Consider the following 26,851-nt stretch of genomic DNA (forward strand, 5'->3'; position numbering starts at 1 on the left):
CCTAGACTCCAACCCCACCCCCTCACGGGGGCCCAGCCGATGGTCGCCGACGAGGTCCGAACCTCATTTACCGTTACCTTGCTAGGTGCAATCCCAGCAGTGGCCACTGCTCCCGGTGACGCTGCTGGGATTGAAGAGCTGCCAGCCCTCTGATTGGCTGGCAGCTCTTGGAAGCAGGACTTCCTGCCTCAGAGGAGTGGAAGTCCCGACTGAGGCCACTTAAGGGCTTGGGTTACATAAGATAGCAGCATGGCTTCCAAAGGCGGCGAAGGTGGGCTCTGCCCCGACTTTTTAGCTTGTGGACCCGCCACCGTCTTAACTTAAAATTCCAGCTGACATCTCCTTTTATGGCTCAGTGTCTATTTAATTTTCTAATGATCCTGTCAAGTGCCTTGGGACATTGTATTATGTTACAGGTGCTATATAAATGTCAGTTGTTGTTATCCTTGCAATCAAGTTTCCTATGCTTTAGATAATGTTAAGTTGGATAGTCAGCTGCATGTCATGACAAGTGTGTTGCGCCTCTTAACACACAATTCTGCTGCTAAGGGTTTGTGCTTTTTAAATTGACCATATCCCTTTCAGGGCACAAAATCTAATTTCTGTAAATAAAAACAGCCTGAGGTCAACCAAATTTTAATTATTGCTTATATAATATAAAATAAAACCAAAAAGTGCTGTAAATACTCAGCAGATCTGGCAGCGTCTGTGGAGAGAGAAGCAGAGTTAACGTTTCGGGTCAGTGACCCTTCATCCGAACTGGCAAAGGTTAGAAATGTAATCGGTTTTAAGCAAAAACGCAGGGGTGGGGAAAAAGATAACAAAAGGGAAGATGTTGATAGGACAGAGGGTCACAGAGAATAACTGACCAGAAGGTCATGGAGCAAAGGCAAAGGATGTGTTAATGGTGTGGCGAAAGACAAAGCGTTAGTGCAGAGAGGGTGTTAAATGACAGAAAAATGAACAGCCCTGGCCAAAAGCACAAACATGAAAAAAAACAGTGGGCAGGCACATGGTAAAAAAAATCAATGATGAAACAAACTAAAATAAAATACAAATAAAAAATAAAAAGTAAAACTAGAAATTAAAAAAGGAGGGCAAGTCATGCTCTGAAATTATTGAACTCAATGTTCAGTCTGGCAGGCTGTAGTGTGCCTAATCGGTAAATGAGATGCTGTTCCTCGAGTTTGCGTTGATGTTCACTGGAACACTGCAGAAAGCCCAGGACACAGATGTGGGCATGAGAGCAGGGTGTGTGTTGAAATGGCAACGGGCAGGAAGCTCGGAGTCATGCTTTCGGACTGAGCGGAGGTGTTCTGCAAAGCGGTCACCTACTCTATGTTTGGTCTCCCCAATGTAGAGGAGACCACATTGTGAGCAGCGAATACAGTATACTAAATTGAAAGAAGTACGTAAATCGCTGCTTCACCTAAAAGGAGTGTTTGGGGCCTTGGATAGTGAGGAGAGAGGAGGAAAAGGGGCAGGTATTACACCTCCTGCGATTGCACGGGAAGGTGACGTGGGAAGGTGATGATGTGTCGGGGGTAATGGAGGAGTCGACCAGGGTGTCGCAGAGGGAACGATCCCTTCAGAATGCTGACAGGGGAGGGGAGGGGAGGGGATGATGCGTTTGGTAGTGGCATCATGCTTAATGTGGTGGAAATGGCGGAGGAGGATCCTTTGGATGCAGAGGCTGGTGGGGTGGAAAGTGAGGACAAGGGGAACCCTGTCGCAGTTCTGGGAGGGAGGGGAAGGGGTGAGGGTAGAGGTGAGGGAAATGGGCCGGACACGGTTGAGGGCCCTGTCAACCACAGTGGGGGGAATCCTTGGTTGAGGAAAAAGGAACATATCAGAAGCACTGTCATGGAAGGTAGCATCATCAGAGCAAATGCATTGGAGACAGAGAAACTGGGAGAATAGAATGGAGTCCTTACAGGAGGCAGGGTGTGAAGAAGTGCAGTCAAGGTAGTTGTGGGAGACGGTGGGTTTATAATGAATGTTAGTAGACAGCCTATCCCCAAAGATGGAGACAGAGAAATCGAGGAAGGGAAGGGAAATGTCGGTGATGGACCATGTAAAGGTGAGAGAAGGGTGGAAATTGGAAACAAACTTGATGAAGTTTTCCAGTTCGGGGCAGGAGCAGGAAATGGCACCGATACAGTCATCAAGGTACCGGAAAAAGAGTTGGAGGAGGGGGCCTGAGTTGGACTGGAACAAGGAATGTTTGACATATTCCACAAAAAGACAGGCATAACTAGGACCTAGGTGGGTACCCATAGCAACACCTTTTACTTGGAAGGAAGTGAGTGGAGTTGAATGAGAAGTTGTTCAATGTGAGAACGTTCAGCCAGGTGGAGGAGGGTGGTGGTGGATGGGGACTGATTGGGCCTCTGTTCAAGGAAGAAGCGGAGAGTCCTCAAACCGTCCTGGTGGGGATGGAGGTGTAGAGAGATTGGATGTTCATAGTGAACAGGAGGCAGTTAGAGCCAGGAAACTGGAAATCGTCAAAATGACTTCGGGCATCAGAAGAGTCACGGATGTAGTTGGGAAGAAACTGGACCAGGGGAGAAAAGATAGAGTCAAGATAGAAAGAAATAAGTTCAGTGGGGCAGGAACAGACTGAAACAATGGGTCTGCCAGCACAGTCGTATTTGTAGATTTTAAGAATGAGGTCGAAGCGGGCTGTCCGGGATTGCAGGACTATGAAGTTGGAAGCTGCAGAGGGAAGATCTCCAGAGGAGATGAGGTCAGTGACAGTCCTGTGGACAGCAGCTTGATGTTCAGTGGTGGGGTCATGGTCCAGGGGGAGGTCGGAAGAAGTGGCTGAGAGTTGACGCTGAGCCTCTGCAAGGTAGAGGTCGGGACACCAGACAATAACAGAACCACTCTTCTGATGCCTAATGTCAGGTTGACAATTTCCAGTCAAACTGCAAACAGTTTGGTTCAGCCTGAGACAGTGGCCAGGGAGGGGGACAGAATTGATGGCAAAGGAACGGAGTTGGTGATGGGCACCAAAGACAATGGCTTTGATCTTCCCAAAGTTCATCCAGGACTGATTGGAATGGCTTGACCCATTCATAAGTTCTAAACAACTATCTGTGATCTATGAGATAGGTCCCTGTTGAAGCTCTATTGCAGCAATCAACCTACACATATTAAGTGTTTTGTCTTGTCTTGTCTTGCTAGTCTGGGATTCATATTTTCTACAGTCTGCAGAGCAACTAGCAGTAACCCATTGTCACCCTATGTGTGCTGTGCAATATTAGTTAAGGAGTCAGTTACTGCAGTAAGGAGAGATGATATCTTGGAGGGGGCATCAAATGAAGCTTTATGGGTAGAGCTTAGGAATAAAAAAGGGACAGCCACATTGCTAGGTGTTTATTATAGACCCCCAGACAGTCAGCGGGAAATTGAGGATCAAATATGTGCGCAATCTGCAGAGGTGTGTAAAAATAATAATAAGGTTATTATTATTATTATATTAGGTGATTTCAACTTTTGCAACATTAATTGGGATAGTCATCGTGTTAAGGGCTTCGATGGAGTGGAGTTCTTAAAATGTATACAGGAGAACATTTTAGTTCAATATGTAGAGGATCCAACTAGGGAGGGTGCAGTGCTGGACCTAATTCTGGGGAATGAAGCCGGACAGGTGGTTGATGTGTTGGTGGGAGAGCATTTTGGTGATAGCGACCACAACATGGTACAATTTAAGCTTGTTATGGAGAAAGAAATAGACAAGTTGCAAAAAATGCTTTTGGATTGGGGGAGAGCGAATTTTAGTAAAATAAGGCAGGATCTGGCCAAGGTAGACTGGAAAGAGTTACTTGTCGGGAAATCTACAGAAGAGTAGTGGGGAGCATTCAAAAAGGAAATGGAGAGGGTACAGGCCCAACATGTTCCCTCTAGGGTAACAGGTAGGAGCAACAAGGCACAGTGGCGCAGTGGTTAGCACCGCAGCCTCACAGCTCCAGGGACCCGGGTTCAATTCCGGGTACTGCCTGTGTGGAGTTTGCAAGTTCTCCCTGTGTCAGCGTGGGTTTCCTCCGGGTGCTCCGGTTTCCTCCCACATGCCAAAGACTTGCAGGTTGATAGGTAAATTGGCCATTAGCAATTGCCCCTAGTATAGGTAGGGAAATATAGGGACAGGTGGGGATGTGGTAGGAATATGGAATTAGTGTAGGATTATTATAAATGGGTGGTTGATGGGCGGCACAGACTCGGTGGGCCGAAGGGCCTGTTTCAGTGCTGTATCTCTTAAAAAAAAAACCATGGATGACCAGAAATATTCAGGGTACGATGAGAAGGAAAAGAGAGGCTTTTAGCAAATACAAGGAAAGCAAATCAACGGAAGCATTAGTGGAGTACAGAAAGTGTAGGATGGAGCTTAAGAAAGCAATTAGGAGAGCAAAGAGGGGATATGAGAAAGCTCTGGCTGGTAAAAGTAGGGAAAACCCCAAGATATTCTGTAAGTATATCAATGGGAAGAGGATAACCAGGGAAAGAGTAGGACCCATTAGGGACCAAGGGGGGAATCTGTGGGTGGAGCCAGAGGACATTGGTAGGGTGTTGAATGAATACTTCACATCTGTCTTCACCCAAGAGAATGAGGATGTAGATATGGAACTCGGAGAGAGAGACTGTGAGGTTCTTGAGCCAATTGTCATAGGGAGTGACAAGGTATTGGATGTTTTGGCAGGCTTAAAAGTAGACAAATCTCCAGGTCCGGCCGATTTGTGTCGCAGGATGCTGTGGGAGGCGAGGGTGGAGATTGCAGGGGCTCTGACTCAAATTTTTAATTCCTCTTTGGCCACGGGGGAGGTGCCAGAGTACTGGAGAACAGCAGGGAGGTCATGTTGGAGTTGTATAGAACTTTGGTAAGGCCATAGCTGGAGTACTGTGTGCAATTCTGGTAGCCACATTATAGGAAGGATGTGATTGCACTGGAGGGGGTGCAGAAGCGATTCACCAGGATGTTGCCTGGGATGGAACATTTAAGCTATGAAGAGAGGTTGGATAGGCTTGAGTTGTTTTCGCTGGAGCAGAGAAGACTGAGGGGTGACCTGATCGAGGTGTACAAGATTATGAGGGGCATGGACAGGGTGGATAGGGAGCAGCTGTTCCCCTTAATTGAAGGGTCAGTTACGAGGGGACACAAGTTTAAGGTGAGGGGCGGGAGGTTTAAGGAGGATTTGAGGAAGAACTTTTTTACCCAGAGGATGGTGACGGTCTGGAATGCACTGCCTGGGAGGGTGGTAGAGGCGGGTTGCCTCACATCCTTTAAAAAGTACCTGGATGAGCACTTGGCACATCATAACATTCAAGGCTATGGGCCAAATGCTGGCAAGTGGGATTAGGTAGACAGGTCAGGTGTCTTTAATGCATTGGTGCTGACTCAAGCCGAAGGGCCTCCTCTGCACTGTGTTATTCTGTGATGCTGTGATTCTGAGTATCAGGAAAGAATCCAATAAATAATCCATTAAAGACAAAACCGCTCCATTATTGTTGCAGAGCACTGTTATCAAGTAGTAAAATAATAATGATTGCTTTTTGGAAATTCTACATGTGTGTTGGAAGATATTTCACTCAAATTCACCTGGATAATATTGTGTCATAAGATCGTAAGAAATAAGAACGGGAGTAGGCCATTCGGCCCCTCGAGCTTGTTCCACCATTCAATAAAATCATGGCTGATCTGATTGTGGCCTTAACTCCACTTCCCTGCTGCCCCACCCCCGCCCCCGACCCAATAACCCATGTATATCAAAAATCTACAGTATTGGCAACACAAATATACACTGCCTGTCAGCCAATGAGTTGTCAAAGCTAGGCTGCCCAAGGATACCACAAGACCTGGCTAGCCTGACAGCTCCTGCAGCTATCTGTCCACTATTAATTTTCCATTCTTGTTTTTGCATAAACAGCACCACCTTCTCAGTTTTTGCCTTCTATGTGATCTTTTCTCAGCTTGCACCCATTTCATTAATTTCTCTCTGCCTTATCATTGATCAGAAATTAATGCTTCTCCTTGCACTATTGTTATGTCACTCTACCCTCAAGCTGATACCCCAATATTCTCCTTACATTGTATGTTGCAAAAGCATCAAGTTGCAGTTCCTGTACCTTTAGGAAGGTCTGTCTCTCAGCACCATACCTTAATGTGAACTGTACACCTGCCCGAACTCTTCTCTTCTTCTCTTAATATCTTGTGGCATTTTTCTTCTCCAGAGTGACTTCCATCAAAAACAAAAACTATAACCTGTGAATATCATAAAATCTGGGCATCTTAAGATAGGTTTAAGTCACATGTTTCTATTATTGGTATTTTAATGTAGTATTTATAGAGTGTGACATATTTGGAGGGACCATACATTGAATGGGACATTAATCCAAATCTCCATTTACCTATTCTGGTAGTTCAGATTGAAGATCCAATGGCACAATTTGAAGGAAACGAGTGGTTCTTCCTTATCCTGGCCAATGTTCTTCATTGAACAACACCTGAAAAAAAGAAACTAACTGATTTGATTTTGTGATTTTGCTGGCACAAAATAGCTGCTGCATTTGCCAACATAACAGAACCTACACTTCAAGATGCTATTTATTGTGTGATTGAAATATTTTGCCATGAAGAATCTTATATAGATGCATGTATATTATTAAAACAAATATAATCATTCTGCATTTAGTGCTTACAATATTGAATAAACAATATTCCGCCAGGGCCACTCGGCTCCTGACCTCATTAAAGCCTTGATCCAAACATGGACAATAGAGCTGAACTCAAGAGGGGAGGTGAAAGTGACTGCCCTTGACATCAAGGCAGCAAGTGTGGCAAGGAAGGAACCCTGGCAAAATCGAAATCAATGGGAGTCCGGCGTAATACTCTTCACTGGTTGCAGTCATACCTAACACAAAGGAAGATGGTTGTGGTTGTTGGAGGCCAATCATCTCAGTCCTTGGACATCACTGCAGGAGTTCCTCAGGGTAGGGTCCTAGGCCCAACCATCCTCAGCTGCTTCATCAATGACCTTCCCTCCATCATAAGGTCAGAAGTGGGGATGTTTGCTGATGACTGCACAATGTTCAGTACCATTCACAACTCCTCAGGTACTGAAGGAGTCTGTGTCCATAAGTAGCGAGACCTGGACAACATTCAGGCCAGGCTGATAAGTGGCAAGTAACTTTCGTGCCACACAAGTGCCAGGCAATAACCATCTCAAACAAGAGTGAATCTAACCCTCTCCCCTTGACATTCAATGGCATTACCATTGCTGAATCCTCCACTTTCAACATCCTGAATGTTACCACTGAACTGGACCAGCCATATAAATACTCTGGCTACAAGAGCAGGTCAGAGACTGGGAATTCCACTGCGAGTAACCCACCTCTTGACTCCCCAAAGCCTGTCCACAATCTACAAGGCACAAATCAGGAGTGTGATGGAATACTCTCCACAAGCCTGGATGAGTGCAGCTCCAACAACACTCAAGAAGCTCGACACCATCCAGGAAAAAGCAGTCCACTTGATCGGTACCCCCTCACCTTAAACATTCACTCCCTCCACCACCAGCGGACAATGACAGTAATGTGTATCATCTACAAGATGCACTGCAGCAACTCACCAACGTTCCTTCGACAGCATCTTCCAAATTCATGATTTCTACCACCTAGAAGGACAAGGGCAGCAGGCACAAGGGAACACCACGACCTGCAAGTTCCCCTCCAAGTCACACACCATCCTGACTTGGAACTATATTGCAGTTCCTTCACTGTCGCTGCATCAAAATCTTGGAACTCCTTCCGTAACAGCACGGTGGGAGTAACCGCACCAGATGGACTGCAGCGGTTCAAGAAAACAGCTCACCACAACCTTCTCACGGGCAATTAGGGATGGGCAATAAATGCTGGTCTTGCTAGTGATGCCCACATTCCTTGAAAGAGTACAAAATGGCGTTCACCCTTATTTGTGCATAAATAGTACAGCAACTTCAGGGGAGGAGCAGATACACAATTCAATGTGAATATCTATAGTTGCAGTCTGAGTCACGCAGCTCCGCTGTTAGCTTTGTGAAAATGGCTGAAATGCATTGAATGGTGCAAAATTGCTGTATTTGCGCAGTTGTTATGATCAGATGAGAAAGGGTCGAGGGTCCCCTTTCAGCCTTCACCAGGTCTTATTGTAACAGGGTTTAATTTTAAACACAACGTGTTTTTAGCTCCCCTTGGTGAATCCTTGTTCACTGCTTTCCAATTATAAGGCAAAGAAACCAGCACAAACAGTCTTCCTTAGTTTAGAAAAGAAAGGTTGAAATTTATTAAACTTAACCTCTAATTCGGTTCACGCCTATGGATACATGACGTGCCCACGCTAGCACGCATACGTGATACACACATGCAAATGGATATAGAAAAGAGCAGAAGAAATAAAGTGGAAAAGTTTGAGGCAATATTTGAAGAGTTGTTATGGGTCTTCAAGTTCACTGTGGAGACCTTGATTGTAGGTAGATCTTGCTTTTCGTTGGGGCCCAGTATTCTTCTTAAACCTTGTTCGCTGTAGGAGACTTTTCTCTCGGAGTTCATGTGTCTTCAGTGGATTCGGAGGCTTGTGAGAAAGAGATGGGAGCAGACAGGAGAGCGATCTTCTCAGTCCAGGAGCAAACAGCCTTCTCTGCCCAAACTGTTTGTACAAATTCAAAAAACTCAGGTTGCTCTGCAGGTTAGTCATGTGACTAGCTGGTTTGACCATGTCCATTTGTGTATTCGGCCATCTTCGCGGTCAACCTGGAATGCGAGCTCCCCCACCTTCAACGTCTGGCGATCAAAAGTCCATTGTGGGTTGAATGTCAGGGAATGGCTGCTTTGTCCTTCCAAACAAAGTCTGTTAATATGCAAATGTCTTTTCCAGCCATGGCTGATCTGTTTAACATGTCCTTTCTTTACTCCAGTAACAGTTTAAATCAATGTTCATGACAAAATTAATGTGCCTCATTCTTGGCAGGTGGGGGCCTAACATGACAACAGTAGAGACGGAATAAAACTGCTGGAGATACTTAGGGCTAGTAATTAATAGCATAAGTATTCATTTAACAACATGCTAATAATTGCCAATCAACCTCCCTGGCACCGAAAATTAAATATGGAGTCTTATTTGTTCAAGTTTTGAAATTTTGGGGAGACTTTAAACATGTCAAATTAAATTATTTTTGTTTTTTTTGGTGCTTAATGCTAGAATATGATGTAATTTGTCCTAATCACTCTTCAGTACTCCATTTAACTGACCATTCTTCATGGGTGGCCCTCGAAAGTGAATGGTTGACCATAAGGGCTATCCGACCCAAGCTGAAACCCACCTTTGTTAGATGTTCACACATAACTGTACATGTCTATTAAGAGTGGGAAAATCTTTACCCTTCCTATGCCATAAGCTTGGAACATCGCTTTAGCTGAGATCAGCTAAGGGGTGAGTGAAGGGGACCAAATCTGGGACAAAGCTAGCCTGAATGGAGTCCATCTATCAACTGATTTTTCAGATCAGTGGTTATTATTCTAAACAGCATTGAAGGCTAATACACAGCAGGGAAAATTGGAAGCAGGCATAAGTTAACCAGAATTGATCAGGATTTTGAGGTTGAACCCAGTCTGTATGACTCATCCCTGAATAATTTTATTATGGAACAAAAGGGTTTGTGTCTAAGATTTTCACCTTCTTGGCCTCAGATTCACAGAGACATCAAACATCAATATTAAGTTTCTAGTGTGTTGGCGGTTTTTTAGCAGTTTTTGACTCGGCAGCAGGTTTATCCCTATATTGAACTGGAGTGGGAAGATGCTGTGCCACGTAACGGGGTGGCGAAGAGGGAGATTCAGGGTAATGATGGATAAATAAAAGCAAAATACCGCAGATGCTGGAAATCTGAAATAAAACCAAAAAAGTGCTGGAAATACTCAGCAGGTCTGGCAGCATCTGTGGAAAGAGAAACAAAGTTAACGTTTCAGGCCGGGGACCTTTCATCAGATCAGATCAGACCTGCTGAGTATAATGATGGGTAAAATTTGGTATCTAAATAACAGTCTTGTTTTATATCCTTTCCCATTACTTGTCAGGACAAGTTGTTCAAAAGCATTTCAAGGCAATAGAGCAACTTGCATTTCCTGTGCACCACATGAAAATACAGGAGCTTGACAGTATTACACAGTTTACATTGGTAACAGCTGCACGGCAAACACAATAATTGTATGAACTGTCTAGATAAATTGGTCTGGAATCAAAAAAGTGTTCCAGTAGTAGTTGCAACAGATAAAGTCCGACGAGAGGCTCTGGTGAAAGGTTACTAACCTTAAATGCTAGCTATGTTTCTCGGTCCGCAGATGCTGCTCGGTTATTTCCAGCATTTTCTGTTTTTATTTCAGATTTTGCTTTTGTTATGGAGTCAATTTTGGCTTTAGTTGTAACACTTAAGGCTCTGAGACAGTATGTGCTGGGTCAAGCCTCATTCCAGGACTTGAGCAGATGTCACTGTAGTACTGAGAGTGTGAAACATCATCAAAGGTGACGTCCTTAGGATTAGGTGTTAAACCAAGGTACTATTTGCTTCTTCTGGTGAATTTTAAATATACCATGGTGCTATTTAAAGAAGACAATTGAGTTCCCCAGTCTGGACAAACATTTCTCTCTCATTCTTGTGACTGTTCACTGATTCTTGTTGAAAGAGCACTTGTGCGAATGTTGGGTGAGGACAGGAACAGGCTCAGGCTCAGCTCAGCTGTGAGGGAACCTCTCTGACACCTGCCCTCCATCAAATATCTTCCAACGCTCACTATTCAGGATCATGACCAGAACAATGCCCACAGTGTCTGTGGAATCTTATCCCAGCACTAGCCACTGCCTTCAAGAGAAGATTGGACAAGGGGCAAGGGGGGAATTAGAGGTGCAAAGAAAGTAATGTTTGAAGTGCCAGTGTCTTAATTCCAGTATAATAATTTTCAGTATAGATACTCACCCCAGTAGCCAACAGTAGCCAATCTGTTGTGATCTTATTTCATATAAAATAATGTGACATCCTCAAAAGCAATGCAATTTGATTTCCAATGCAATGTGATGGAAAATATTGACATGTAGACCATTGTTAACAAACTGGTTGAAAATAGATGTGCAAACTTTTTTTTTAAGACCTTCAATCACTTGAATGTTGACCTAAACCAGTTCGATCGAGGTACACAAATCTCAGTACTTTGGGAGAGATTTTTCTTTTAACACCTGGTATGGTGGGGGTGGGGGTGCTGGTGCATGGTGTACCCTTTGTAGCAACCACCTGATTCTCATTCCATTCATTTCAAAGGCCTGAAAATTGGGTGCATTCTATAAAGGATGAGGGATCTGCACTGACAGACTACCCCGCAAGTGGTGAGGATAAAAATCTGAATGTTAACCCGGCAGGCCGGATGGGTTTCTGTGTGGGCAACAGGTTAAAACATCAGAAACTGCCAGCATAACAGGAACCACTGCCTTGCAAATTTAACTTCAGCACGTTTGTTAGAGAGCAAGGAAACCCCTGTGGGATGGGCATTTGCAAATGTTATATGCTCATTAGCAACAGTTTTAATCCTGGATTCTATCTTTAACTCTGAGCGCATAGGTTTCCTGGGCTTCCTGGAATTCACCAGGTTGAATAAGGTGAGAAGACGGGGGTGTTAACAGAGATGTACAATTGGCAGGCAAGAAACCTTTAAATACTGTGATATGACAGCTGCTTCCTTGCCTAAGTTAAAGGCCTTTGCTCACAAGGACTTGCTCTGAGAGTATGCTTTCACTGCTTTGGAGGTGATTTTCAAGACATTGGATGTCATTCCTGCTACCTTGGAGTTTTTTTGTAAATTTTGATCTGCACTGTCAGCCTTAAGCAGCATGGGAGCTGCTTATGCAACTCTATCTTGAACATCTGATGAGGAACAGGAAGAGCAGCATCAACAATACCAGCTATAGCAGGAACAGTACCAGCAGCAGCCTTGTCTGCAACCACATGCCGCTGCAAAGGATAGAGCGATAGGAACCAGCTCCTGCTCACAGGAGGCAATATGCCCATCACAGGGAATACAGGCAGAGGATTAGCTTTATTGACATGACTGAGCACCAGTTCCCCAGGAGGCTCAGAAACTCCCATCAGGTGGTTGCTGACATTTGCAGCCTCCTGGAACAAGACTTCCTGCCAAGTGGACCATGTTAAACTCAAAAATGTTGTTATGGAAGGATAATGCTGGAGCCTGTCTTTCCACAGTTTCACTTTTATTGTACAGAGTAAAAAGGTGCAGCTCCTCACTCAAACCCTCCACCAGTCTCAGTAAGTGTCTGCTTATAATTGCTCAAGTAAGACCCCAAGTATAACACCCTCCATCTGCATATAATCAAACAATTGATACACAATTAACAGATAAACAGATTCCCTTTTTTCTTCCATAGTACAATGTGGATTAACATGCTCAAACAACATTTCAAAATAAATTCCATATTATGTACAAATTATTAACATGCTAAAAGAATATTTCAAACTAAATCCAAATAAATTCCATATTGGGTACAAAGTATTACATTGTGAGACACCCCTCCTCTAGCACCCCTAACAATTTCTTTGTACTGGCATTTCTTTAGTGTAACAATTGGATAGCTGATGATTTGCATCTACCCATTTAAATTTGGAGATTTCCTTTCTCTCCAGCATTTGTTTCAATCCAGCAAGGCCAATATGTAGTCTTTTCTCACTCTCACTTTTTGAAATGTGTACATTGTCCTACAAAGAATGATTATCCACATAACATTGAATGGATATCCTATCTTCAGTACGTCCCTTGTTCAGAATTTCACCCAAAGGATTTGACAACTAGAACCCACTATCCACTGCCTCCAGAAGACGTGGTGTTTTCCACAGCTAAAGTGTTTTTAACAACCCATTTTATTTTCTTAGCCTCCCAAGCTCAAGGACAACATTTCCCATTTTTACCCATCAGAAATATTATAAAGCCAGCTGCACTCGAATACCCATCAACAAGATTAGTATGAGAAGCATCGCTAAAAATTATTAGCTTCATGTTCTTTGGGTCACCTAAGGATGGGAACTCCAGTACACATTTCTCCAGATTTAGTTTCTTTAATGTTTCATTTGCCCTTAAAACATTCTTAACTTTTGGACGTTTCATCCTCATTCTTAACTCCAACACATCAAAACTAGCATCAGGCCTAGTCTGAGAGCACAACCACTTTAATTGACCAATCAAGCTTTGCAATTGCTTCGATATATCATCATCTTTCTGTGATGACCGAACACCATTAAGTGGGATGGGAATAACACTCTCTAAATAGATGGTTGATTTAAAGTTATTCCAGACTTAGTCTGATTAATATCTAAACCAATATATTTAAAGGTCCCACAAGCCTGACTCCCAATCTTAAATTCTGCCCTAATCTTATTAGTAACATATTTCTCAATATCAGCAGTATCACCCCATATGAAATCGTTAACATACATCATGAAAGTGCCTGAAAGTTTCCCTTTATGATATCAATAAAACATTGCAGGATCTGCTTTTAGTTGAACATGACCAATCAACAGATCTCAGCGAGATATACCACACCCTCAAAGCATCATTAAGGCTATAGACGCATTTGTTCAGTTTCCATAACTTTCCTTCTGCATCTGCTGTCTATTTGGGTGGTTTCAGAAACACTTCTCTCTGAATAGTATCACCTTGCAGAAATGCGGTTTTTATGTCAATGGATCTACACTCCCATGTATATGTGGCCAAAAGAGCCAAAAAGATTTTCAAGATTACTTTTCCAGCTGTGGGAAAGCCCACTCTAACATCTGTATCACCCAGTCGCTCTTCAAAACCCCTCGCAACTAGCCTTGCTTTAGCCTTATAAGTTCCATTGGGAAGGACTTTTTCAGTACATCTTTGTGCTAGCTGGTACCTCAGAATAAACTCCAAACTCTCTCCAACTTTTTAATTCCTTATGTTTTGCTTCTCTTATTAGTTTATCCTCAAGTTTATCGGCAGCCACTGAAACTTCCCGACCATGAGGACTTCTGCTTCTACTTCTATTCCGAGACTGCTCTCTAGCCTTCTTTCATTGTGGAATCTGTTCATTATTAGCACGTTGATGTCATTCGGGACTACTGCTAGAAGATCTCCCTCACACAGTATCAGAGGTTCTTTCTCCACTAAGTGATCGCTTCCAGACCAACTATTAGAAATTGCACTGCACTTTCTTACCCTCCACTCTTTCACCCCATTCTGCCAGTCTATGGACCTTGCTTCTTGGCCATCATCTTGAACATTTAAGCAATATTTAAACTTGCCTGTAGATTTTCCTGCACATCCCACAATTGTTGCATCCCTCCATTTATTAGACCCCTCTGGAATATATGTCATCTGAGTACCTACTTAGGGCAATTGGCTTTTGGATGCGATAGCTCTTTACTGAGCATCATGGTCCCTCACATTACTATCCAACCCTTGATCTACCTCATTCTGACCTTCATCACAAAACATGAGTATTTGAGGTACAAGGTGCATCGTTTCCCTTTATCAACTGCTCAGATTCTAAGATTTTATAATCAACCCTGATCAATTGCGAGGAATGAACCTTAACAGTTTGATTTCCATGCTTGATAACTACTGTCTTACCATCACGACCTTACCAGGGCCCTTCCATTCCCTATGACCCTCTCTTTTATAATACACCAAATTTTCTGAATTAAATTCCACCTCAGATGACGTTATAAGATGTCTCAGAGCTCTCTGAATTTTCTCAGAGACCTCAGCCTTAATGAAAGCCTGTTTCCCTGAATGTAAAGCATTCAAATTTGCAGAAAAAATGAACTAATTGTAGTACCTTCTAGACCAGGAGGACTGTCGCACAGTACAGAAGGCAATTTGGGATTCTGCCCATGGACCAATTGATAGGGACTATATCCTCCAACCAACTGAATCAAATTCTTCGCATGAACTGCCCATGCCAGGGCAGTTATCAACGTGCAGTTTGGTTAGTCAGCTAAGAACTTATGCAGTATTCCATCAACCACTGTGTGCTTCCTTTCACAGAGCCTAATGCTGAAAGGATGTTCAGCTGCAATATTCATAACCATAATGTTCATGTTTTCACACGTGTCTCTGAACTCATCATTGGAAAATTCCCCTAAATTATCAGTCAGAAACTTAGCTGGTCCAGTCCCCATTTCTTCATAATTTTGTCGATATGCACCCTTTTGTCCTTGCTATTTATTATTGTAGAAAGACTAAATCTAGTTACTAGGTCTATAAAATGCATACCTTTAAATCCATGGCAACTATCTCATTAAAGTCATGTGCCAATGGAAGGCTGACAATAGGACGTGATGGTGTCCTCCAAAACTTTTTACAGATTTCACGCTTTTCACTAATCTCTTCTATTATCCTTGTATATTCTTCATCAATCACACTGCATCCTTCTGCACAGTTTTTAATCTGTGACAAGAAGGGTGAGCAAATTGTCTGTGTAACTTTAAGACAATTTGTTTTTTTATCTCTCTGATTCTTAACACCTGATGCCATTAATAACTCTCCAATGCTCTGACTAGAAACATCAGATTTTGTTAAGGTGATACAATAATGCCCTGACTGGGTAAACTGCAAATTCATTGACTTTCCAAAAGCAATTGCCTTATCATGCTCCATATAAAGTTTCATTTATGCCTTTTTCATTGAAGACTTACTCAACAGTAAAGGCATCTCACTAGAGACTACATCAATGCTGATAAAGTGGCGTACTCCAGCTATTTTATATGGAATTACTACTCTCTTCAGTGAGTTCAATGTGTTGTCATCACCAAATCTAAAGCTGGTAGTACTTTTATACTCCTTAAACTTGCATCGATCCTCACTGCTCAGTGAATCCAGATAACATTGTAACCAATCAGTTCCACATACAGTCATAGTGCAAGCACTATCTAATATAGCACAGTTGAATGAATCTGCAACTAACACATTCATACATTCATCACAAATCTAAAACTCCTTGTGACTTTTACAGTTCATTCAGATTCATTAGTATCTTCCTCTCCTGCCTCAGAATTCTCTGTGTTGTGTGTTAATTCGAGAACTCTGCCCCTCTGCTTAGGGCAGTTCATTGCATATGATACTTTGAGTCACATCTGAAGCACCTATTAACTGTTCCTTGGGCATTCCTGGGGTTCATTTGCCTATGTTTGCTATTCCAATTCTGTCTTCCATTTTAATAGTCAGACCTGCTAAAGGTGCTTTCACCCTCATTCCTCCTATCTTCAACTCTTCCATTGTACTTATGCATGCTTCCAGTATCTGGACCATTTCGAAATCTAGTAAACATTGAGTCCTCCATGCTTTGTTCCACCAGAGCTGCAGGAAATGACTGTTTCCCCAGAAATTTCTTTTAGGCAGTTGACATTTGATTCAACAGGGATCTTTTTTTTTAGTTTGATTTATTTGGTTACAACAGATCACTGGACTGATCAATTATCTGTTTTATTTCTGTATTTCACTTTTATACAGGTAAATCTGCATGGCACAAGTACCTGAAGTGCACTTCGATGCAGCAGCGAGAGAACATAAGTTGCAGAGCTTGGTCAAGATTTTCCGCCTCTGAGAAAAATATATGCAAATTACTAATTAAATGACTGCGAATTGCTAATTAGCAGCTTAAAGGAATAGAATTGTGTTAATTCTAATTAGGAAGGCATGGCGGGTTAAAAATACCCACTGTGTTTTAGCACCTGTGTAGAAGGGATAGCAACATCACTTGTTTGACTTCTCAGTGCAGCACGCAAGGTAATTATTCTGCTTCCTTTAAAGATTGGATAACTGACTGAGTGATTTTCCATTTTGAAGAAAGAAAATTCCAAGTGTATGAATTCCTCCAGGTAGACTGGACGCAGGCAATATTCTAAAACAGACTGCAGTATCATGTCTACAACTGGAGTGGGCTATTAAATGTAGATGATTTGAACTTGCTCTTAGCTGAAGTTGGCTACCAGAAAGGTCCATAATCCTGTTAATATATGAGAGCCAATGTAGCTAATGTTTGTTAACTGCTATTCCTGTAACAGATATTAAGCCAATAACTATCAGTGACAACCAGATATTGCTGCTGGGATTCAACTTTGTTTGATTTATCTGCAAATGGGTGCACAGACACAGCACATTGGTAACAGGTTACAAATGATTCATAACTGCCATATTCTAGGCAAGGCACTTAAAATGCTTATTAATCTGTTAGCAAATGTCCCAGTAATAGAGTGGAGTCAAGTTCATCTTTCATTAGCTCTGATTTGGGGTTATACAACTGTAATTGGTTTGGCATTTAATAGCTGCATCTCTCTATCTTGGTAATAGGACGAGAATGCTAAAGTGAAGAGATGAGATTGAAAGTGTTGTGTGAGCAATTTTAAAGGTATGAAGCTGATCAATTTTTGCAAAGCTGCTTAGGTTTAAAAGGAATGTTTATTTTGCTGTGTGATGAGCACCTCAAGTGTGCGTCAATATATTACCAACAGCTCATCTGATTGATGATATTAAACAAATGTTTAATTTCTGCTCAGTTAGTTCACACTAAAGAAATGAGGGTGTACTTTCCTACACCACAACCAATTTTCATTTGAGGTATTTTTCATTTAATGGATGAAGTGCAGATTTTCGAAAGTTGCTTACCCATCTCAAATTCTGGTATTTTTGTATTATGTCAATGTTTTGTCAGACTCAAGCATCGATTTTTTTGGCAAACCTTTCCTGCAATATTCAACTTTAGCAGATTTAACTATTATAATGCAGTAAATTTGAAACAGTGTTGTAGCTGTTTGGGAATCTCTGATTAATCCAAAACAAAATTGTAAAATTCAATGAATGGGTTATATATATTTTTTTAGAAAAGCTTCTGTTGAGGATAATGAAAGTATAATTCATGATGTTCATAATTCATGAATGTGAATGAGATTACAAACCACGCATTAACAACAGTAGGATCTCCACTGTGGCAGACTGTTCCGATACATTTTAACCTCTTGTGCATCTGCATAGAGCGATACTGAAAATGCTTTCAAACGCGAGAGATTATGGGGATCCGGGGGAAAACTCTCGAGTGGCTGGAATCATACCAGCATAAAGGAAGATGGTTGTGCTTATTGGAGATCAATCATCTCAGAACATCACTGCTAGAATTCCTCAGGGTAGTGTCCTATGCTCAACTATTTTCACCTGTTTCATCCATTACTTTCCCTCCATCATGTGATCAGAAGTGCGGCTGTTCACTGACAAATGCAATGTTCAGCTCCATTTGCAGTTCCTTAGATAATGAAGCAGTTCATGCCCTCATGCAGCAAGACCATGCTTGAGCTGATGTGTGGTGCAAGTGGTACTTGCCAGTTAAATGCCAGGCAATGTCCAAACAACAAGAGAACCTGACCACCTCCCCTTGACATTCATTGGTATTACCATCACTGAGAGTCACACCATCAATATCCTGGGTGTCACCATTGACCAGAAACTCACTCAACTGGACTAGTCATAGGAAATAGGAGCAGGAGCAGGCCATTCAGCCCGTCGGGCCTACTCCGCCATTCAAACAGATCATGGCTGATCATCTACCTCTGCGCCATTTTTCCCCACTATCCCATGTCCCTTGATGTCATTAGCATCCAGAAATCTACCGATTTCTATCTTGAAAATGCTTAATGATTAATGATTAAGCTTCCACAGCCCTCAGAGGTACAGAATTCCACAGATTCACCACCCTCTGAGTAAAGAAATTCCTCCTCATCTCAGTCTTAAATGGCCTGCCCCTTATTCTGAGACTGTGTACCCTTGTTCTAGACTCACCAGCCAGAGGAAACATCCTATCCACATCTATCCTGTCACGTCCTGTAAGAATTTTGTAAGTTTCAATGAGATCACCTCTCATTCTTCGAAACTCTAGAGAATACTGGTCATATAAATGCTATGGCTGCGAGAGCAGGTCAGAGACTAGATATTCTACAGTGAGTGGCTCATTACCTAATTTTCCCAAAGCCTCTCCACTGCCTACAAAGGGCAAGTCACAAGTGTGATGGAATAATTTCCACTTGCCTGGATGGGTGTAGCTGCAATAATACTGCGAAAGATAAGGCTGAAGCATTTGCAACAATCTTCAGCCAGAAGTGCCGAGTTGATGATCAATCTCAGCCTCCTCTTGAAGTCCCCAGCATCACAGATGCCAGACTGCAGCCAATTCAATTCACTCCGCGCGATATCAAGAAACGACTGAAGGCACTGGATACTGCAAAAGCTATGGGCCCTGACAATATTCCGGCAATAGTACTGAAGACCTGTGCTCCAGAACTTGCCGCGCCCCTAGCCAAGCTGTTCCAGTACAGTTACAACAGTGGCATCTATCCTGCAATGTGGAAAACTGCCCAGGTACGTCCTGTACACAAAAAGCAGGACAAGTCCAACCCGGCCAATTACCGCCCCATCAGCCTACTCTCAATCATCAGTAAAGTGATGGAAGGTGTCATCAACAGTGCCATCAAGCAGCACTTGCTTAGCAATAACCTGCTCAGTGACGCTCAGTTTGGGTTCCGCCAGGGCCACTCAGCTCCTGACCTCATTAAAGCCTTGGTTCAAACATGGACAAAAGAGCAGAACGCAAGAGGTGAGGTGAGAGTGACTGCCCTTGACATAAAGGCAGCATTTGACCGAGTATGGCACCAAGGAGCCCTAGCAAAACTGAGGTCAATGGGAATCAGGGGGAAAATCCTGCGCTGGTTGGAGTCATACCTAGCGCAAAGGAAGATGGTTGTGGTTGTTGGAGGTCAATCATCTGAGCTCCAGAATATCACTGCAGAAGTTCCTCAGGGTAGTGTCCTAGGCCCAACCATCTTCAGCTGCTTCATCAATGACCTTCCTTCAATCATAAGGTCAGAAGTGGGGATGTTCGCTGATGATTGCACAATGTTCAGCACCATTTGTGACTCCTCAGATACTGAAGCAGTCCGTGTAGAAATGCAGCAAGTCCTGGACAATATCCAGGCTTGGGCTGATAAGTGGCAAGTAACATTCGCACCACACAAGTGCCAGGCAATGACCATCTCCAACAAGAGAGAATCTAACCATCTCCCCTTGACATTCAACAGCATTACCATCGCTGAATCCCCCACTATCAACATCCTCGGGGCTACCATTGACCAGAAACTGAACTGGAGTAGCCATATAAATACCGTGGCTACAAGAGCAGGTTAGAGGCATGGAATCCTGAGGCAAGTAACTCACCTCCTGACTCCCCAAAGCCTGTCCACCATCTACAAGGCACAAGTCAGGAGTGTGATGGAATACTCTCCACTTGCCTGGATGGGTGCAGCTCCAACAACACTCAAGAAGCTCGACACCATCCAGGACAAAGCAGCCCGCTTGATTGGCACACCATCTACAAACATTCACTCCCTTCACCACCAACGCACAGTGGCAGCATTGTGTACCATCTACAAGATGCGCTGCAGCAATGCACCAAGGCTCCTTAGACAGCACCTTCCAAACCCGTGACCTCTACCAACCAAAAGGACAAGGGCAACAAATACATGGGAACACCACCACCTGCAAGTTCCCCTCCAAGTCACACACCATCCTGACTTGGAACTATATCGCCGTTCCTTCACTGTTGCTGGGTCAAAATCCTGGAACTCCCTTCTTAACAGCACTGTGGGTCTACCTACCCTAAATGGACTGCAGCGGTTCAAGAAGGCAGCTCACCACCACCTTCTCAAGGGCAATTAGGGATGGGCAATAAATGCTGGCATAGCCAGTGACGCCCACATCCCATGAATGAATAAAAAAAAACTCGAGAAGCTCGACATCATCCAGGACAAAGCAGTCCGCTCGATCAGGATCTCATCCACTAACCTCCAGCGTAATGTGGTTGCAGTCTGGCTGCAGTGTGTACTATCTACAGGATGCACTGCAGTAACTTGCCAAGGTTTCTTCAGCAGCATCTCCTGAACCGATAACCTCCACCACCTAAAAGGACAAGTGAATTGGAATATCATTGTCCCCGAGTCTCACGCCATTCTGGCTTCACAGTTCCTCCATTATCACTGGGTCAAAATCCTAGAACTCCCTACCTAGCAGCATTGGAGGAATACCTTAACCACATGCACTGTAGCGGTTCAAGCAGAAAGCTCACCACCACCTTCTCAGGGGAAACAGATGAGGAATAAAGGCCAGCTTGTTAGCATTGACCACATTCCAGGAATGAATTTTAAAAAATTACACGTATAATATTTCTGTCATTATAAAATAACATACCATTTGATGAGTAAAAAAAAGAACTTGGAATATATAGCAATAAAATAAAAGCAAAATACTGCGGATGCTGGAAATCTAAAATAAAAACAGAAAGTGCTGGAAATACTCAGCAGGTCTGGCAGCAGCTGTGGAGAGAGAAACAGAGTTAATGGCCAGAATTTTACACGGACCCAGTGGGTTGGATGGTGGCGTGGGGGTGGCATAAAATTGAGCGGCAGGCTCCGGGAAGCTTACCCGCCCCAATTCCGCCTCCAAACGAGTTTACGGTGGTCCAGCAGGGAGGCGGGGGTGGGGGGGGGTGCTGGAAATGGCCCGCCTGCCTGAGGCCAATCAAGACCCTTAAGTGGCCACTTAACGGCCACTTAAGGGCCCTCGCCCACCTCCACGGGTATTTTATCCATGGCAAGCGGGTGTGCCGGGGAATTGAAAGTCCACCCAGCGATAGCTGCCGGCCTTTCCGCCAGGGGCGGGGTGCATGGCAGTCGGGCACAGGGTGCCTGATTGAGAGCCACCCCCGCCTCCCAACCCACCCCTGGGATCCAAGACGCCCCCCTCCCCGCAAACGACCACCCGAGCCTCACTAGGGCACGACCGATCTCCCTGGTGAGGCATGCCTCTACTTACCCACTCTCGGCTCCATCAGGTCAGCTGGGCTGCAGTCCCAGCAGTGGCCACCGCTCCCAGTGGTGCTGCTGATACTAAGAGCTGCCGGCCCGCTGATTAGTCGGCAGCTCACTGAGGTGGGACCTCCTCCCTCAAGTGGGTGGAAGTCCCGCCTCAGGCCAATTAAAGCTTGGGGATCTGTAAAATACGGGACAGATCCCCAGGCTGGGCGGAAGCGGGGTCGTCACCGACATTTACGTTGGAGTCCGGCTCCTGTCCGACCAGTGTAAAATTCCGGCCAATGTTTCAGGTCAGTGAGCCTTCATTAGAACTGACAAAGGTTAGAAATGTAATAGGCTTTGCGCAAGTGAAAAGGGGGAGGAGGCAGAGGAACAAAAGCAAAAGTGTGTGATAGGGCAGTGGGCAGGAGAAATTAAATGACAAAGATGTCATGGAACAAAGGCAAAGGAAGTGCTAATTGTTGTTAAGAGTTAAAAGACAAAGCAACAGTCCAGAGAGTGTGTCAATGGCAGAATAATGAACAGCTTTTGGACATTTCGAACCTTTGCCAGTTCTGATGAAAGGTCACAGACCTGAAACGTTAACTCTGTTTCTCTCTCCACAGATGCTGCCAGAGCTGCTGAGTATTTCCAGCACTTTCTGTTTTTATTTTGGAATATATAATACCTTTCACGACCTCAGGTCATCTTGAAATGCTTTGCAGTCGATGAAGTTCTTTTGAAGTGCAGTCACTGTTGCAAATACAGGAAACATAGGAGCCAATTTGCGCACAGCAAGGTCCCACAAACAGTAATGTATTAATGACCAGATAATCAGTTTACTTTAGAGATTTTGATTAAGGGATAAATATTAGCCAGGCCACTTTTACCTCCAGCGGAGAAAGCAGATGGGGGCTCAGTTTAACGTCTCATCTGAAAAAGGGCACCTCTTACATGCAGCACTCCCTCAATACTGCACTGGAGTGTTAATGTAGATTATGTGCTCAAGTCCCTGGAGTGGGACCCACAATCTCCTGATTCAAAGGTGAGAGTGTTACCAACTGAGCCATAACTGACACTGCAATGCCATATGAGATCCATTAGTATGACAAGGCTACGTTCATGATATAAAATTCTCATTTGTTATCTCCTTGTCTTAGAATTCAAATTCAAGCACAATTAAATGAATTATGTGAGTTATTATTACATTTATAAAAATTAGGGCCCCCAGCGCAGAGCTTTGCATTCTTAGAATTTGTGTGCCAATTTCTGCATGCAATGCACACTTTTCACTCCATGGCTAAGACTTCTTCATCCATGACAGAGGTATGTGCCCCTGCTGTGAGAAAACTGAATCAGGAGCACTAATGTGTAAAATCAAACTGGACTCATACTTAGAAAGAAGATCTGAATTTATCTTGTCAAAAACATATCAATTTTTATATAACTTGTCATTTTGGATATATATTAGACAGGTTAGCTACCAATAACCTGCTCTATGATGTTCAGTTTGGGTTCTGGTAGGATCACTCGGCTCCAGGTCACATTATAGTCTTCCTCCAAACATGGATGAAAGAGCTGACTTCCAGAGATGAGATGAGAGCAACTGCCCTTGACATCAAGGCAGCATTTGACCAAGTGTGGTATCAAGGAGCCCTAGTAAAAGTGAAGCCCATGGGAATCGAGAGAAAACTCCACTGCCTGGAGTCATACCTAGCATAAATGATGGTTGTGTCTGTTAAAGGCCAATCATCTCAGCCCAGGACGTCACTGCAGGAGTTCCTCAGGGCAGTGTCCTAGGCCCAAGCATCTTCAGCTGCTTCATCAATGACCTTCCCTCCATCATAAGGCCAGAAGTGGGGATGTTCACTGATGATTGTGCAGTGCTCAGCACCATTTGTAAATCCTCTAATAATAACGCTGTCCATGCCTGCATGCAGGAAGACCTGAATGACTTCTGGCTTGAACTCATAAGTGGCAAGTATCATCCATGCCACACAAATGCCAAGCAGTGATCATCTCCAACAAGACAGAATCTAAGCATCTCCCCTTGACGTTCAATGGCATTACCATCGCTGAATCCCCCACTATCAGCATCCTGGGGATTACCATTGACCAGAAACTTAACTGGACCAGCTACATAAATACTGTGGCAACAAGAACAGGGTATTCTGTGGTAAGTGACTCACCATTTCAAGGTGCAAATCAGGAATGTGTTGGAAAACTCTCAACTTGCCTGGATGAATGCAGTTCCAACACTACTCAAAAAGCTCAACATCATCCAGGTCAAAGCATCCCACTTGATTGGCACCCCATCTATCACCTTAAACATTCACTCCCTCCACCATCAGTGCACTGTGGCAGCAGTGCGTACTATCTACAAGATGCACTGCAGCAACTCACCAAGGCTTCTTCATCAGTACCTCCCAAACGCACAACCTCTACCACTAGAACAACAAGGGCAGTAAGCACATGGGAACATGTCCCACACCATCCTGAATAGGAACTATATTGCTGTTTCTTCATCGTGCCTGGGCCAAAATCCTGGAACTCCCTTCCTAACAGCACTGTGGGAGTATCCACACCACATGGGCTGCAGCAGTGCAAGAAGGCAGCTCACCAGCACCTTCTCAAGGGCAATTAGGGATGGGCAAGAAATGCTGGCCTGGCCAGGGACCCCCCCATCCCATGACTGAATAATGGAAAAAAAGCTAGTTAAGTTTCAAAAGAACTGAAAATGTGGAAATCTGAAATATTGGCATGAAATTCTAAAAAATAAAAACAGGTCTTGTAGGGTCTGAAATGATGAGTTTTGGATGCTCTGAATTTGCAACGTATTTCCAATATTTTCTATTTACGTTCAAATGGCTGGCAGTTTTTCTTCAAATAATTTTGACTCAGGCTCAGAATTAAATATTGAAACTAAGTTTTGTTAAATCATCCTGGAATATACACATGAACATGGATGAAGATGCCAAATCACAGGATTCACATTTAATCTCATTGTTCCCTGTGTCTATTTTATCACTTCTGGCAATGTCTTTGGAGTATGTCAACTCTCTCTTTTTCCCTTCTAGATACGAGATGGGTAAAAATCAGAGGCCAAAGAGTGCGAGCACATCTAGCAGCAAGACATCTGCGACTACAGCCAGAGGCAGTGTGCCATATACTGATTCTCTGAGATCGCAATGCAGTAGTCTAGAAGATGCTTTAGTGCAAGAATATATCAAAGAGATCAGTAAATTCCCCTCATCTTCACAGCATTTGCCAAGGTAATAATTTAGTGCACTGAACTATTATTATTCAACTGAAATTGGAGAAGGGTGGATTGCTTGATCAGATAAGGAGCTTCAAAATGCTTAGGTGAAATAATGAAAGAATAGTCCAACACAAATAACTTATTAGTAAAGGTAATAAATAAATAAGAAATTGTAACTATACCATCTATAATTTTAGTTTTAGAGGTGCTCATCAGAATAAGTACTGCGGTAGCCAATTGGCACCTTGGATGGATTTTTGTTACTTGACCGAAAGGGAGGATTGCAGAAAAGCAGCGGAATCAATAAGGTACAACAAAATAGACATATTTCCTTCCATTCTGAATTAATTGCAACATAAATTAGTAAATGCCACTGCATCCAGTGGGAGCCTGCCATGCATGCTTGGCTTTGAAACAATATTGCAAAGGAGCAGACCTTTCGTGATTCTGCTACACGCACAAATATTCAGCAGTACCTCAGCCAGGTTTGGCATTAGAGGGTGAGAGGGACAAGATGAGAGAAAAAGTGAAGGACTGAAGGAGTAAAAGAAAGATGGGGATGGGAGAAGTGAAATAGGGAATTAGGAGGCAAGGAAAAAGGAAGAGAGGTAATGAAAGGAGGGAAAGACAAAGTGAATAAAAAAGTGAGAATGAGTGAGAAAAAAGGGAGCGAAAGAATGAAAGGCAGCAGAGAGGGAATAAGGGAGATAGAGCTAATGGGAGAGGCAGGAAGGAATGAATGAATGAGATAAATTAGAAAAGATTGGATGATAAGGATGGGGGGAAACTGGCAATGTGAAATTACGTAACAAAGGGAGGAAAGATATAAAGATATAGGGAAAGAAAGAGGTAATGAGGAAAGAAAACTTGTAAGAGAGAGTGAGTGAAAGCATATAACACAGATTTCAAACAAATAACTGGAAACACAATAAATAATATGTCAAAAGTCATATTGGAAGGCTAAGTTTCAACCTTTCTGCATTATAGACTTATATTTTCAGTGAGAATGTTGTTCTCTCCCCTTTGTCTCTTTTGTTATTCTGTCTCTTTTTTTTTGTTCCAATGGATATCTGGAAATTCCTTTGATTGATTTTGGATTTAGGGCAAGGTCACATTTATTGCCCAACCCTAGCTGCTCTGATATGCCACTTCAAAAGCCATTAAGAATCAGCCATATAGTGTGGACTAGCATCACATGTAGGTTAAAGTGACGGGTTCTTTTCCCTGAAGGACATCAGTGACCCAGTTTGTTTTTTATGACAATCCAGCAGCTTTCATGGTCAGACTTTTTTGGTAGGTCGTTAGTGTCTAATAAATTCTGCTGATGGATGTTAAATACTTGTAGTTGAAAGTAATAGGGTGAACAGATGTTGGATGTTGATTAGTTAATTGTACTCAGATGTATATATAAAGAGCCAGCAATAGCTGGGAGTTGTTTGGAGTGGAGAAATATGTTCTGTGGAAAGCAATAAAAACAGTCTTCACCAAAGCATCCTAGTCTCAGTGTTTTTTTCACAAATAGGCTTGGAAGTTTCTCTAACATTGATAGCACAGGATGGCTGCCTGAAAGTGAAAATTGGAGACTAAAATTTATTTTCAGACAGGAGATTAGGATTGGAGTTAATTTATTTTTTTGAGAAGACTGTAATTG

General features: G+C 43.2%; 1 protein-coding gene across 5 annotated transcripts in view; it reads left to right on the forward strand.

Annotated features, from left to right (window-relative positions):
• LOC137377181 (doublecortin domain-containing protein 1-like) overlaps positions 1-26,851 on the forward strand; it is an 822,721-nt gene that overhangs the window by 34,978 nt on the left and 760,892 nt on the right. For all 5 annotated transcript variants that reach the window (XM_068046610.1, XM_068046609.1, XM_068046608.1 and 2 more), the window contains one exon: positions 25,019-25,213. In XM_068046610.1, the coding sequence (XP_067902711.1) occupies positions 25,026-25,213 (188 nt within the window). In that variant the 5' untranslated portion in view covers positions 25,019-25,025. The remainder of the gene's footprint in view (positions 1-25,018; positions 25,214-26,851) is intronic.

This window comes from Heterodontus francisci, chromosome 14 (genome assembly GCF_036365525.1).
Source record: "Heterodontus francisci isolate sHetFra1 chromosome 14, sHetFra1.hap1, whole genome shotgun sequence".
Lineage (NCBI taxonomy): Eukaryota > Metazoa > Chordata > Chondrichthyes > Heterodontiformes > Heterodontidae > Heterodontus > Heterodontus francisci.